The following is a 17,088-nucleotide window of genomic DNA, read 5'->3' on the forward strand; positions in this document are numbered from 1 at the left end:
GCTGATATGAAAATGCTCTCATCTTAATAAACACTGTTTTGGAAAATATACTTGTTTAAAAAAACTTGTGTTAAGAAGTAATAGATTCATTTAAAATAAATATTTTAAATTTCTGCTTTAATTGGTATTTAGTAAATATCAATAGCTTTAGCCTACATAAACGAAACTATTTGGTATCCTCAATATATTTGAGGATTAAAAAGGGCTCCTGAAACAAGAGTTTGAAAATTGCCAGCCTACAAATTCATGTTTATTATCAATATTTCCTACTTAAAAGCACTAAAAATGTTTGCTTACTTATTAGTGACATCTAGTGGTCACTCAAGTTATCAATGAAAGAAAAATTTATCTTAATTGTCATTTGAGGAAACTATAGCAAGTGTAAATTCAGAACCCAAAGTTCTCTATTCTAGTAGACAGGACTGCTAACTGTAAAAGTTAAGTATAAGGCCTTCAATACATACTTAAAGCACTAAACTTCCTTATAGATTCTGATGTATACACTTCTAACCAACCACTCACAAATAGAATTTAAGAATTTTTAAGAATTTTTTTTATATTTCAGAGACAAAGTCTTACTATGTTGCCCTGACTGGTCTCAAATGCCTGGGCTCTTCAAGCAATCCTCCCTCCCCAGCCTCCTGAGTAGCTGGGACTATAGGCACATATACCATGCCCAGACCACCACAAACAGCTGTTAAAAAACAGTACTTTTAAAGTAGACTTCAGGGGCTGGGTGCAGTGGCTAACGCACCCTGGGAGGCAGGAGGCCTGCTTGAGGCCAGGAGTTCAAGACCAGCCTGAGCAAGAGCAAGACCCCATCTCTATAAAAAAAAATAGAATTAGGCACATATGGTGACAAGGAACTGTAGTCCCAGCTACTTGGGAGGCTGAGGTACGAGGATCACTTGAGCCCAGGAGTTTGAGGTTGCAGTAAACTATGATGATACCACTGCACTCTGGCCAGGGTGACAGAATGAGTCTGCCTCAAACAAAACAAAACAAACAGACAAAAACAAAAAACAGTAGACTTAGACTTCAGGACTGAAGAATTTTTATTATGATTTTATTTCTAATCAAATAATCTCCAAGACCATCTCTCAAGCAATGATACTTGTAAAGTCAGAAACCATACTGATCATCAACCTCAACCATACCCACAACTAATTCATCATTCCAGTTCTGCCAAGATTATATTCTGAAGTTCTCAAATAGTCTCTGAATTTCTCATAGTCTCTGTAGCAACTACTCAAGTCTGCCACCGTAGTGGGAAAGGAACTATATACATATGTAAATGAATCTGTGCGGCAGTGTTCCAATATAAAACTTTATTCACAAAAACAGGCTGAGGGTAAGATTTGGTACAAAGACTATTATTTGGCAACCTCTGCAATAACGTACTGAACTGCTTGATATTTCTTGCATAAATCACATACCAAGCATTCACGGCTAATGGAATGTGTGCTGGTGTATTCTTGTGTTATAAACCTATTTCAGTTTTGATTTCCAATATGGTAAATAGCAACAGATATTATCTAAACACAAGCTGTATAGGATCCTCAATAATTTTTCATAGTAATGTAATAGCTAAGAGAAAAGAAGATTCTAGAAAGATAAAACTTTTGCTTTGTTGGATACCTGAAGACATTCTGCTTGATGTGTTGGTGAATAAAAGTGAATGACACCAATTAAAAACTAAAGTAGTTTACTTATCAAAGCTACCCAAAGATAGTCTTGCTTTTGGATCCAAACCTATACAGAACAATGCAGCAGAAGAGGCTGAAAGAAAAGTGGCCAATTTGTATTTAAGCAAACAGTGAAGGACACTTGTGATCAACTAAAAATTAATCTATTGAATTAGGGCAGAAAGTTACTGTTAAAGAGTGCTGCAGTATGCCCTATGGCTCTCTTTTCTGGACTAGGGCTTTCTCATTGAGTACAGTATGTTAATATTTACCTATATAACTAATCTGTTAATGGCTTTTGAAAAACCTCTCTATCAAATTATTTGAATAATCTTCCTATTTTCTTTTAAGCTAGTATGACTAATTTTTTCCCTGAGGAAAGCATTTGCATTTTGAGTTGTTTTCTTTTTTAATTTAAGAAAAAAATCTATTCCTTTAAAAGTATCTTTGAACTAAAACCTTTACACACCACAGTTAGTTTTGAAATGGAAAATAAAATCACTTTCTTGCTTGGTAAGAAGCAATATGGACTTTTTAAACTTACAGAAATGGAAATATGTAGAACGTGTTAAGATTGTGTCAAACAAATGTTACATAGAGATAACAGGACATTGCTTCAGATTTGTAATATATTTTTAAATTTTGAAAATGTATTGCAAGTGTGTTTCTAGAGGCATGGAAGTTAAATGTATATATTATGGTAGAAATAATATTGAAGAATACTATAATTCAGTGCTGCCAAAAGAACTGTTAATAAAGCACCTTCTTTAACAATAAATATATTTTGTAGACTTAAAGGACTACATACTACTGTTAATACCGTGTTTCCCCGAAAATAAGACCTACCCATAAAATAAGCCCTAGCAGGATTTCTAAGCATTTGCACAATATAAGCCCTACCCTGAAAATAAGACCTAGTAATGGGCATGGTTACGCACCATATCTGCACAACCCATGCATTTCATCATGGAGGTAAAGAAGACCGGCAGCCCTTCTCATCTGCCCCATCGTGACAGCTACTATCCCAGAGGTGACCGGAAAGGTGCGGGCAGCCCCACCAACAAGGTCGGCTCCCCGTCAGGTCCCGGCCATCCTGTGCATGCAAAAAGCTGAGGCTTTGAGGGGAAAATAACACATCCCCTGAAAATAAGCCCTAGGGTGTCTTCTTCAGAAAAAATAAATATAAGACCCTGTCTTATTTTCCAGGAAACACGGTACCTGTAAGAATAAAACACATTAAACATCCTTTCAGGAAGTCTTTGAGGGAGGATCTATACCCATAATAGAATGATGGCATTCACTTTTGATAGTGATTATAAAATCAATTATTTCCTTACTGTTGGAGGGTCATATTGTAAAGTATGTGGTTACATGTAGTCAAACTGCAGAAAATATTCCTAATTGAGGAGTTGTCTACTTTACTATAGTGATATAAAAAGCAGTTTTTACACTGAATTTTTTAAACAAAGAATAGATAAGCATAGAGAATGGGAAACGTTCAAAAATTTGGTTCTAAAATGGGAAACATTCCATGATACATAAATCATTTCTCATTTAAAAAATTAAAAAAATAATAAAAATGATGGAAAGCTTTATTCATTAATAATGGGGTAAAGAGCTATATACTTGAAACAAGTCCTATAAAATTAAATGAACTGCAAATAAAAGCACTGCTACTATAATACATTCTGGATGGTTGTTTAATAAGTTAAACAACCATTTAATCCCAGACATTCTGGAATGGTTGTATTATCCATGTGATCCGTAGCAAATGTAATTTATTTTTAAGAAGAAAAGCAGTGTGTTTTCTTACTATCTTTTGTTTTCTTTTGCTTAAGCACTTCATTAACTGCTTAATTCTGTATCTTCAAAGTAATCTACAATCTCCTTTCTTCTTTGTAAAATTTGATTTGTTACAAAATTGCCAAATATAAGGTTTCGGATACATAGTTTGTACCTGTATTTTTATTTTATTGCCTCATGTTCTTGTAAGTCATTCTTAATTGACTGATGACTGTAGGACCTTGCTTGAGTATTTTTTCTAATAAAGCAAATCACATACATTAAAAAAAACAAATGTAAAATAATTCTAAGGTCAGAAAGTTTGATAACTATTTCAACTTTTTCATTTTATAAAAAAGAAAAACTATTGGACTGAGGAGGTCTTTATTAAAAAAAAAAAAGAAGAAAAAAAAATTAAAAAAAAAATAAAAAAGAAAAACTAAGGCACAGAGAGGATACCTTCCTTAATCATGGGCACGTGGTTGGCTACTGGCAGATCTCAGTACTATGCATACGTAAAATATACATGTTAGTAGTATACATTATTATATTGTATTAATTATAGTTTGAGTTCCTCCAGCTTATTCTTTTTTTTACAGCATAAACACAGACCCAGAAGTTTAGAAGCAGAGAATTCTTTTAAACTTAGGCACCTGATCTAACCTCAATCCTATCTAAAAAGGCGAGATAACCGGCATTATTAAGGTGAGTTTTGCTTTTTCTGTTTTACAAGGCTGCATGTGTGGGCCAACTGTGTGTCAGTTGGTGTGTTTGGGGAATGTGAATTTATTTCACAAAAGCCTAAGCTGGACCGGGCATGGTGGGTCATGCCTGTAATCCCAGCACTTTGAGAGGCCGAGGCAGGAGGATTGCTTGAGGCCAGGAGTTTGAGATCAGCCTGAGCAACATATCGAGATGCCATCTCTACAAAAAATTAATAAAATTAGCCAGGCATGGTGGCCCTCACTTGTAGTCCCAGCTCGAGAGGCTGAGGCCAGAGGATTGCTTGAGCCCAGGAGTTGGAGACAGCAGTGAGCTATGATCGTGCCATTGCACTGTAGCCTGGACAACAGAGTGAGATCCTGTCTCAAAAAAATAAAAAAGACAAACCTAACCATTGTTAGCATCACTAGCAGTGTTAGTTAGCATCACTGCTCCTCTCCATTCATGCTGACAATCTAAAGTTATCAAGGTATCCACTTCATGGAGAACTCACCCTCATCATCACTACTACTAGAATGGATTTCAGGAGATGAGTCAGATTGGGATGAGGAAAATTCTTCTTTCCATTTCTTCCGTTTCTTTGGTGGTGGCTCAGCCTTTACTTTTACTTGTTTAACTTTGGGTTTCATAGAAGGGGCCTTTGTAGTTGTAGATTTTGATGTTGGAGTATCGGAAGTTTTACTGCTACTACTTGGCTTAGCTTGAACAGTTCTGCAATGTTACAAACAAACTTTAGTAACAAAGAAATCTTGTCAAACTAAAATCAACTAAGAAAAAAGGAGAAATCACAGGAGAAGAAAAGAGTATCTAATTACCCTCCCAAGGTCTCCAAAATAAAACCCAAGTCCTATACATGTTAGTGGTGATTTCCATAAAATTTTCTTTAAATACATTCAACTACTGGCCTTCAATATTCAGTTATTAAGGGACTATTAATTCAACCTCTATATCTTTCTCTTCATTCCTCTCCTTTCTTTATGGACTCATTTTCCAGAGAGTATGATACTGCACAACAGATGATCAATGGCCTTGGGTAAGTCAATGCGTGATAAACCCTTGACAGCCACATCTAGCACTGACCCTCAGAAACGCATAGGCTCTGCTGGTGCCAGGTGTTGACATAGAAACCCAAATGCATCTGTCCTGGAGGGGCCCAAGATCTGCTCTCTGCTGGGTCTGGAGATTTGAGTGGATAAAATTTCATCATAAAAAAGGTTAGCAGCTTCCAATAGGTGGGAATCTTTTTTTTTTTTTTTTGAGACAGAGTCTCGCTTTGTTGCCCAGGCTAGAGTGAGTGCCGTGGCGTCCTAGCTCACAGCAACCTCAAACTCCTGGGCTCGAGTGATCCTTCTGCCTCAGCCTCCCGGGTAGCTGGGACTACAGGCATGCGCCACCATGCCCGGCTAATTTTTATATATATATATCAGTTGGCCAATTAATTTCTTTCTATTTATAGTAGAGACGGGGTCTCGCTCTTGCTCAGGCTGGTTTTGAACTCCTGACCTTGAGCAATCCGCCCGCCTCGGCCTCCCAAGAGCTAGGATTACAGGCGTGAGCCACAGCGCCCGGCCTAGGTGGGAATCTTAATTAAACTAGACCTGCTTCACACTAGATTGAGAATATGTAGGGTCATACATTCTCATACAAACCACAGGGTTAGGTCAGTCATCTTCCAGGTTCATATGCCAGACAACCCAGATTCACATTAATACATGATGATAATTCTACCATACACTTGTCTAGTAATGTATAGGTCTTATAGTTGTTTCTCAAAAGTTATTTCAGGCCAGGCGAAGTGGTTTATGCCAGTAATCCTAGCACTTTGGGAGGCCAAAGTGGGAGGACTGCTTGAGGCCAGGGATTTGAGACCAACATAAGCAAGAGTAAGACCCTGTCTCTACCAAAAATAGAAAAGTTAGCCAGGCATGGTGGCGCGTGCGTGTAGTCCAAGCTACTCAGGAGGCTGAGGCAGAAGGATCGGTTGAGCCCAGGAATCTGAGCAACCTATGGTGACGCCACTGCACTCTAGCCCAGGCAACAAAAGAAGACCCTGTCTCAAAAATAAAGATTAATTAATAAACTAATTTTAAAATCTCATTTTAAATTTGACACTCCATTACTATTTTCACTTTATGGATGAAAAAGGGGAGCTTCTGAAAAGTTGTCTTCTCTAGGTGACAAAGAGCTGGACTCTAACTTTTTGATTCTAAAGTCAATTTTTTTTCACTATACTAGGGTGACACCAAAAGGACTCAGGTAAAGAAAAGGGCACCCACCTATCACAGATAGGTATGAGCTTTACAGTGCCCTTTTCATTTCTTCAAAGCAATCACTTATTTCATCAGACTAGTATATAATGAAAAAAAAAAATCAGTAGTCTCTGATTGTTACACTCCTTTGTACAATGATAGTGTCAATAATAAGCCTATATATGTGTGTGTGTTATGTGTGTATATATATATATATACACACATAACACACACACACACACACACAAACAAATATATTACATAAGAAAACAAATACCTGATAGTTTGTGAAGGCTTATTTCTTGGCTTTTTAGAACACACTCTGACATACTCCTTTTTGTTTGCATTTTCAATGAACTTCACATATATCCTTTTGTATTTACTCTTTGCATCTCCAAAATAACCAAGGTACTAAGAAAAAAAAACACTATGAGTTACATAATGATAATCTACACATAAATATTATTTGTTGGTTTTATTGACTATCACATAGCCATCCTTGAAGTTTTTCAAATGCACCTTTGGCCAGGCTAATTTCATCCTCTATAAAAATGATCCCAGGCTCATTCTTGACTACAAGCCCATATACAGAAAAGCAATCTCATTTGGCAGATGCTTACTCATGCAAAGCTATTGAACAGCTACTTAAGTACAAGAGAATAACTTCTGCCAGTCTTCTGGCAAATCAGGATATTTGACTGATACAATAATCAATGTAAGAACCGGAGTCCATCTGAATGCTTTATAGACTAACACTAATTCCTCTCCCTTATAAAATAAAAAAGTTAAACAATAGTATAATATCATTTAATTTTAAATAGCTGGTTATTTACCCATTGGTTTTATTTTTAAATCAGATAATCAGAGTATCACGTAGTTCAAAATTCATGCTATTTTAATTTTGTTTTTCTTTTTTCACTATATTCATATGCAAGTAAATATGCTATTTTATATCAGAAATATTCAATATAAAATACATCTAAATTTAAGTTATTCTATATTTTCCCCAGGATCACTGCCAAAATATAGGAAGGCTAATGTACACACACATTTTACTTACACTATTTGTAGCTGCAAATTCTCTTTGCCCATCTCGAATTTCAGGAACAAATTTCTGTAATAAAGCTTTTTGTACTTTCCAAATAGCTGGGGGTTCTTTTCCTGTTTTTAATGCCTCCTGTATTAAGCAGAATTGATTATACTTATAAAAAGTAGAAACATATTTTAGATTTATAGAATGTTAGGGCTGAAAGGAATCTTAAAGATATACCTAGCTCAACCTTTTATTTCTTACCTCTAGCTGAATTTACATAATAAATTTAAGCATAAATAAATTTATCCAATAAATTATAAACTGGTTTGGTTATTTAGTCTCTGTTTAAATTCTCCCAGAAATAGGGAGCTTATTAACATTACAAAGTAAACTATTACCCTTTTGTATAGCAAAAGCTATTGGTAGGGCCAGGTTAAGTGGCTCACGCCTGTAATCCTAGCACTCTGGGAGGCTGAGGCAGGCGGATCTCTCAGGGTCAGGAGTTCAAGACCAGCCTGAGCAAGAGCGAGACCCTGTCTCACTACTAAAAATAGAAAGAAATTAATTGGCCAACTAAAAATATATATAGAAAAAAAATTAGCCAGGCATGGTGGCACATGCCAGTAGTCCCAGCTACTTGGGAGGCTGAGGCAGAAAGATTCCTTGAACCCAGGAGTTTGAGGTTGCTGTGAGCTAGGCTGATGCCACAGCACTCTAGCCTGGGCAACAGAGTGAGACCCTGTCTCAAAAAAAAAAAAAAAAAAAATAGTATTGGTAGGTTTTCTGCTAATGACACTGTCATGTATTATTTATGCAACTTTATAACCCTATGTGGATTTTTAAAAAGAACAGAAAGAAATGTGCTAAAATATTAACAGTAGTTAATTGTGAATGAAAGGAATACAGATGATTTGAATGTTATGTTTTTCATTATATTTTTAATGCCATTCCTGTCCACCTCCATCGTTTAAAAAAAGGCAAAAGCAAAAGCAAGCAAACAAAAACCTGAAAATGTTATCTTAAACATAGCTATAGTATTCTTATAAAAAATTATAACATTCTACTCATGGTTCTACAACTTGAAATCATGAAATTAAGTCAAATTCCACTTTTACATGATAGTCCTATTATTTTTCTTTTTCTTTTTTTGACAGAGTCTTGCTCTGTGGCCTGTGCTAGAGAGCAGTGGCATTACCATAGCTCACTGCAACTTCAAACTTCTGGGTTCAAGCAATCTTCCTGCCTCAGCCTCCCGAGTAGGTGGGACTACAGATGCACACAGCAAAACCCAGGTAATTTTTCTATTTTTAGTAGAGACAGAATGTTGCTCTAGCTCAGGCTGGTCTTGAACTACTGACCTTAAGCAATCCTCCCACCTCGGCCTCCAAGAGTGCTAGGATTATAGGCGTGAGCCACCACACCCAGACAGTCCTGTTATTTTTCTTTAAACTTTTAAATTATTAATATATAAATATGATTTTCTCCAAACTACTATAAAATAATGAGTTGGGAGCCTTGGAAAAAATTAACATTTCAAAACTGCTATAATTATCAGTACTGAAATATAACTGACAAGTCAGAAATATATTAACATATGAAATTAAGTTATTTCAAGTTATAATTATTTTCAATGATTTTCTTTCTCAAAATATTTGATATATACTAGTTTGATTTTATCAAACACTTATAACTTAAGATAATTATAAAAATATAACTTTTTTTATTCAAGATAGACACATGCTATTGAAGTCATTATGAAGGCTATCATAGGCATTCCAAATAAACTATGACCATTACACCAGTAAATATTCACATTACCTTAAAAGTCTCTATGTCTTCTATCTTTACCACAAATTCATCACGTTCTCTGTATTGGCCTTCTCCTCCACTTTCTGTGTTCTCCTCATCAGTATGACCTTCTATGGCAACAGTGTCTTGTCCTTTTGCAAACTGGTCTGAAGGAAGACCATCAAGTTCAATGGGCTTTGGGGGTTCTGTAGAGTTTATATTTTCCAGAGTATTTACTGCAGATGAAGTACAGTGGAGAGTTTCTTGCTTAACTGCACCCACAGTGGTAGAGGAAGTAGTAGCAGTACCAGTAGTATTGGCAGTGGGGCTAGTAGTTGCCACCTGTTGAGCTTCTGAAACTATATCAAACAAATGCAAATTAGTACAAATGTTTAAACATTTACATGTTTCGCGTAAAATCTGAACAATTTAAAAAGAAAGACTTGATTATTTTTGCACATTGGCTGAAACAAAACCACAAGAAGTTAAAAAATGCTTGTTAATTTCTGAGAATCAAAGATGTGAGAATTGAATCTGGATGACAAGCAGATTGCAAACCTACATCTATCTACCTACATTTCCCTCAATTCCACTGAATTAGAGCAAAGATATTTTTAGAAGAATAGAGATGTGAACGTGATGGAAGGTAAGGAAGGGTCAGCCAACCAAAGCTGTGAAAATTCCTACAAAATAAAAAACCAATTGTATATGAGAAAGGAAAATACTCCCAAAATACTTTGGAACAGGCACTAGAAGCTACTGAAATAAAAAGGATTTTAAAGAATGCTATAACAAATTAAATAACGTAGGTGAAATGGACAAATTCCTAGAAAGGACTCAAGAAGAAATGAAAAATTACAAAAACATATACACATAGATTCATAAAGCAGAATGCAAAGTTCAGAAATAAACACTATATTTATAACCAAATGATTTTCAAAAAAGGTGCCAAAACTATTCAATAGGGAAAGAATGGTCTTTTCAGCAAATGATGCTAAGACAACTAGATAGCTGCATACAAAGGAATAAAATTGGCCCTCTGCCTCACACTTCATTCAAAAATTAACCAAAAATGTGTTACAGACCTAACTGTAAAAGCTAAAACTATAATACTCTTAGAATATGGCTTTAGATAAGCCACCAAAAGCACAGGTGCTCATTAAAATATAAAAATTTTATGCTGCATCTGATGCCATCAACTCAGTGAAAAGATAACACGTGGCATAGGAAATTATGTTTAAAAATCATATATTTATCAGAGACTTATATCCACAGTATATTTTAGAATTCTTACATCTTAACAATAAAAAGACAACCCAATTTTAAAAATGGCAAAGGACCTGAATAGACATTTGTCCAAAGGTGACATTAAAAATTATCAAAAAGCATATTAAAGGCTGGTGACCATCATTAGTCATTAGATAAATGCAAATCAAAATAAGACACAACTTTACACATACTACGATGGCTATAATTAAAAACACAGTAATAAGCGTTAGCAAGAATGTGGAGTAAATGGAACCCTTATACATTGCACATGTATAATGTAAAATGGTACAGTGACATTGGAAAACAGTTTGGCTATTCCTCTGTTAAGCATGGAGGTACTGTATGACTGAGGAATTCCACTTCCAGATGTGTACCCTAGAGAAAACATCCACATAAAAACTTGTACATGGGCTGGGCGCAGTGGCTCACACCTGTAATCCTAGCTAGCACTCTGGGAGGCCAAGGCCAGCGATCACTCAGGGTCAGGAGTGTTAAACCAGCCTGAGCAAGAGCGAGACCCCATCTCTACTAAAAATAGAAAGAAATTAATTGGCCAACTAATAATACATAGAAAAAATTAGCCGGGCATGGTGGCGCATGCCTATAGTCCCAGCTACTCGGGAGTCTGAGGCAGGAGGATTGCTTGAGCCCAGGAGTTTTGAGGTTGCTGTGAGCTAGGCTGGTGCCACAGCACTCTCGCCCAGGCAACAGAGACTCTGTCTCAAAAAAACAAAAAACAAAAAACTTGTACATGAATGTTCACAGCAGAGGTATTCATAACAGCCAAAAAGTGGAAAAATCCCAAATGTCCCTCAACAGATGGCTGGATATACAAAGTAAGATATATCCACACTGTTAGGGAATACAAAGGAATTTGTTGCTGATATATGCTTCGGATATGGACAAACCCTGAAAACATGCTAAACTAAAGAAGCCAATCACAAAAGGTCACATGTTACAGGACTCCTTTTATACGAAACATCCAAAATAGGCAAATATACACAGAAAAAAAGTAGGTTAGTGGTTGCCTGTAGGTGGGTGTGAGTGTGGGGACTGACTGCTAATGGGTACAGGGATTCTTTTTGAATGATGAAAATGTTCTAAAATTAGACCATGGTTATGCTGCACAACTCCATGAAACCAATGAATTGTACACTTTAAATGGATGGATGTCATGATATATAAATTATAATTCAATAAAGCTTTTAAAAACAAATACTTTAAAGACTTGAGAAATGCCACCATTAGAGAATCATTGACCAATATGCTCGAGAGCACTAATCTTCCACCACAGTGTTATTACCATTACCTGGGGGAGGTTTTAAAAACTACAAATATGTGATCAACCATGAGATTACAAAAGAGAATTTTTCACTGTGATCAATTCTCCTATATTTTTAATTATATAAATTTAGGTCTGAGTAAATATAAGTATGTATTGACGTACATAAAAAACAGCAAAGGCTAGAGCTGATAAAGGAAGTCTGGGTTGCGGAACAAATAAAATGAACATGTACCATTCCAGTGGTAATTCTGAATAAATTTTATTGAACTAAGTAAACATAGATATAATAATAATAAGCAAATAAAAACAGGAAGGCCAGTGATCCCCTTGCTTATACTCAGCTGCAGGCAGGAGTGTTTGACCATAGGCTAAATGGTCAGCCTTTCTTCTGCACCCTGAAGAAAGTGAATTCTACCAGTGTACAGTGGTGCAACCTGAGGCGAATCCAGACCTCTGACACATAGAAGAAATGGAAATACAGACTTGCAATGGAATAAGTGAACTAAGTGCTTAATAACTGGAGTAAAACACTCCTTATTGTTATCAGCCAGCCTGCCTGTTCTTGTACCAAATTAAAGCTACCTTCATATATTTATGATTCTTCCCAATCAAGGGAAAAAGGCTGCTGAGGAAATCCAGATGAATAACCTGACCACGTTAAGAGTCCATGGTATAGTCGGGCGCGGTGGCTCACGCCTGTAATCCTAGCACTCTGGGAGGCCGATGCAGGCGGATTGCTGAAGGTCAGGAGTTCAAAACCAGCCTGAGCAAGACCCCGTCTCTACCATAAAAATAGAAATTAATTGGCCAACTAATATATATATATAAAAAATCAGCCGGGCATGGTGGCTCATGCCTGTAGTCCCAGCTACTCGGGAGGCTGAGGCAGGAGGATTGCTTGAGCCCAGGAGTTTGAGGTTGCTATGAGCTAGGCTGATGCCACGGCACTTACTCTAGCCTAGGCAAGAAAGCCAGACTCTGTCTCAAAAAAAAGAGTCCATGGTATAGAATTTTATTCTAATGTAATACATTTCTATAATATTATAGCTATACTATCATACATTTCTGCCATAAAAATATGTATATAAATGGAAATTGATTTGTCTTGTGACCAGAAGTCTCTAAATATTAAACATTTCTAACATTATAGTATTAAATGTAAAAAGAATGCTTCTGTTGGATGTGGTATATAAAAATTATTTGTAGGGGGGGGCTCACGCCTGTAATCCTAGCACTCTGGGAGGCCGAGGAGGGTAGATTGCTCAAGGTCAGGAGTTTGAAACCACTCTGAGCAAGAGCGAGACCCCGTCTCTACTATAAGTAGAAAGAAATTAATTGGCCAACTAATATATAGAAAAAATTAGCCGGGCATGGTGGCACATGCCTGTCTGTAGTCCCAGCTACTATAGGGAGGCTGAGGCAGGAGGATTGCTAGAGCCCAGGAGTTTGAGGTTGCTGTGAGCTAGGCTGACGCCACGGCACTCACTCTAGGCACTCACTCTAGCCTGGGCAACAAAGTGAGACTCTGTCTCAAAAAAAAAAAAAAAAAATTTTGTAAATGGATCCATGGGTGAATATTACTTATTGAGATAGATTTCACAACCAATTTTATTTCTGCTTTTTATTTTTATTGATCTAAGAACTAAGAAACCATATTCATATAAATAATGGAAAAATGAAGGAATAAAAGGGATTCTGTTATAGCAATGTCACTGAATTTTGCAGATACTTCCTAAGTTATATGGCAAAAGAAATCACATGGCTATCTGTGAACAAAACCAGAAATACTGCTACCAGCAGACCCTCAGAAAAGGAAACTGTAAAGGACATCCTTTAATGAGATGCAAAATAATCCCAAGAAATGAGGTATAAGAATGGATGAAGGTTAAAATAGTAAATATATTAAGTAAATCTAAAGAAATGCTATTTAAAACACTATTAATGATGTTTTGTTCATTATTAAAAATATATATAGAGAATTAAAATACATGGTAATGATATATATTGGTAATGATATTGTAATGGCAATGGTAATGATAATATTTAAGTTAGTAGGAGGTTAAATAAAGTTCCAGTATTCAAAAATCTGTATTATCCAGAAAAGTAAGATACTGACATTTCGAGAAGCTGAAAATACATGCTGTAATTTCTATTATAACCAACAATAGAACAGAAATGTTTCATCAAAATAATCAGGGGATGGGCATGCAGACAAAGATATTAATGAAACAAGACTGACCATATATTAATGACTATTGAAACTGATGATGCATGAATTGGGTTTCATTATGCCAATCTCAGTACTTTTTAATGTGTTTGGAAATTTCTATGACAAAAGTTAAGCAAATGTTTTTATCAAAAAAGAATGTATAGCTTCCAAATTAGCAGAGAGAAAGTATATCAATGCTGTATTTACATGCTCTTTATATGAAGTTTTAAAATAAGCCAAACAAAAGTATAGTCTTTAGAGATGCATATACAGGTATTAAAATTATAGAAGAAGCAAGGAAGTGATTACCATTCAAGTCAGTTAGTGGTTTGCTCTAGGAGTTATAAGTTGGGTTCAATTTAATACTCCATTTTTATACTTTCTTGCTTTCCAATGAATGGCATTTAACACCATAAATTTTCTTCTTTGCACCACACTCTGGCCATATTAGTTTCAATATATAATGCTCCATTGTCATTCCAATCAGTTTTTCATTTCAGTTTTGGTTTCCTTTTTAAGCCAAGAATTGTTTTTCATTATTTGTTCCTTTCTTTTTTCTTTCTGCTATTTTATAAAATTATTGCATTATGCTCAGGGAATAAGGCTTGAATGTCTACATTTGCAAATTTATGGAAATTTTGTTACATATTCTTCTTTGTGCACATTACATTTCCATATGTGGGTTATATTTCATTAAGAAAAAATGTTCAAAAGAAAACATAGATATGGGAAATATACTAAAATAATACTAACAACAAAATTAGTATGGAAATATTAAAAATAGAAATCAGTAAATGGGAAAAAGAGATTTTATTATGGTAAAAGGAAATTTAACTGTAGTAAAATTTTATGCGCCTAATTACATGGATTCAAAACATCAAGTAAACAGTATTAGAAACACAATACAACATACTGGGATACTTTAACACACCTTTCTCAGGAATCAACAGATGGAGCAATCTAAAAACAAATAAGGACAGAGAGGATTTTTTAAAACCTTTTATTATAAAATTTTAAGAATACACAAAAGTGGAGAATACAAACCCTCCTGTGCTATATAACCCAGCCATAATAACCGCAAACATTTTGGTATACTTGTTTCATCTGTCCATCATCCCATTTGTATTTGCTGGGGTATTTTAAGGCAAATTCCAGACGTGTCATTTACTTTCAAAATATACATATACATTTTCCTTACATATCCTAATGTCATTTATTATATTAAACAAAAATTAAAAGATATAAAGGATTTGAATAACATTACCAAACAAAATCTATTAGCACTTAGCATTCATGGAATATTGATAAAAATTTACCATTTACTAACAAAATATCCATAAATTTCAAACTGTGAACAGTCAGGATCATGAATTAATAATGAAAAAAAAAACACTACTAGGAAACAGAAAAAGAACCGCTGACCAATATTCATATCATGGGCTAAAAAGGAAATCAAAATTGAAATGATAAACCATTTGGAAAAGACAGTGATCAGTGATAGAGCATTATAAACTAAAACTAGTAGAATATGGCCAGAGTGTGGAACAAAAAAGAAATCTTACAGCTTAAATGCCATTCATTAGACTGAAAAAAACCAAAAATAAACTAAGTCATTAAACTCAAGAAAAGCCAGAAAGAGAATATTAAATTAAACCCAAGGAAGATAGGGGGAAAGCACTGAGGTAAAAGCAGACATTAAGAAAAAGTGAGTAAAAAACAACAAGAACAACATCAACAAAAAAAGAAGTCTGGTTCTTCAAAAAGAACCATTTAATAGGCAAAACCTTTTATAGATTGATAAGGAAAAAGATGCAAATCATCATTTGGAGCAAGGAAGAGGCCATAACTACAGAAGCAGAAGAGACTAAAAACTTATGAGGCAATACTATGTACAACTTTATAACAACAAATTAAAAAATCTAAACAAAAGAAACAATTTTCCCAGAAAATATAACTTTCTTAAATTGACCTAGATAGACCAAAAGCTACCTCAGGAAAAACTTGGAAAGATGGTCAGTCAGATCTATTCTTAGAAAGTTCTACCAAATCCCTATTTTACATGGCAAACTTTCAAAGCTTAGACACACATAACTTTCCCAGTTAATTTATAAGACCAATATAATCCTGAACACAAAAGTGAACAAGATTATGATAAAAAAAATAAGCTAATCTTATTTATGAATCTAAGTGTAAAAATACCAAGTGAAATACTAGCATGTTAAATCTTAAAACAGATTAAAATAATTACCCATAACCAAATCCTTCATGGCAAAAATTTTTTTAAAAAGTGTTTGACATTAAGAAATTAAGCAATAACTTATCATAGTAACACATTAATATAGAAAAGAAAGCATTTATTCGAAAAGCTCAAAAAAAGCATGTGACAGAATTCAATACCCATTATTGATTTTTTAAAAACTTAAGAACCTCAGATCAGAAGGAAATTTTCTAAATTTAAGGAATATAGAACCAAAAAAATATATATTTCATAGTGAAACATTACATATTTTATTTAATATCAAAAAGGAAGCCAGGATGCTTGCTATCTCTGCTACTTACTATTACCCAATAGAGGCCAGAACCAGTAAGTTAAAAAAATAAGAGAGATAGAACTACCCTTGTTTTTAGAAGATATAATTGTCTACCTAAAAATGCAAGAGAATCAGTTGGAAAAACCATTACAATGAGAATTCAATAAAAATGCCAAACGCAAGATGAAGATAGGAAAACCAGTAATTGCCATATATAATCAGTCACCATTTAGAGAACAGCATAGGGAAATTACATTTTAAGAACTGCTAAAACTAAAATATATAATATCTATGTGGGAAAAAATGGTATAATACTAACAGACATAAAATAAGATCTGGATAAGAAGAAAAACATTATATTCCATAAGAGGATAAATTATGAAGAAGACAATATTACAAAGATACCAATTTTCCCTTAATAATTAATTTAGGAATCCAATGCAATCACAATCAAAATCCTAAAATGCTGAAGTGGCCCCAACTGGCCCATTACAGGAGAATTTGAGCATCAGAAATGACTATAATTGATAAGCC

General features: G+C 34.8%; 1 protein-coding gene across 2 annotated transcripts in view; it reads right to left on the minus strand.

Annotated features, from left to right (window-relative positions):
- The window catches only part of QSER1 (glutamine and serine rich 1), a 51,698-nt gene that overhangs the window by 14,385 nt on the left and 20,225 nt on the right, over window positions 1-17,088 (minus strand). For both annotated transcript variants that reach the window (XR_012918949.1, XM_020286525.2), the window contains exons 4-7: window positions 9,291-9,619; window positions 7,500-7,616; window positions 6,717-6,850; window positions 4,684-4,901 (exon numbers count right to left, since the gene is read on the minus strand). Coding sequence is in view for 1 of the 2 variants with exons in the window: in XM_020286525.2 (XP_020142114.2) it covers window positions 4,684-4,901; window positions 6,717-6,850; window positions 7,500-7,616; window positions 9,291-9,619 (798 nt within the window). In the remaining variant the exon portion in view is untranslated. The remainder of the gene's footprint in view (window positions 1-4,683; window positions 4,902-6,716; window positions 6,851-7,499; window positions 7,617-9,290; window positions 9,620-17,088) is intronic.

The sequence above is a fragment of the Microcebus murinus genome, chromosome 4, assembly GCF_040939455.1.
Source record: "Microcebus murinus isolate Inina chromosome 4, M.murinus_Inina_mat1.0, whole genome shotgun sequence".
In the NCBI taxonomy this organism is placed as follows: Eukaryota; Metazoa; Chordata; class Mammalia; order Primates; family Cheirogaleidae; genus Microcebus; species Microcebus murinus.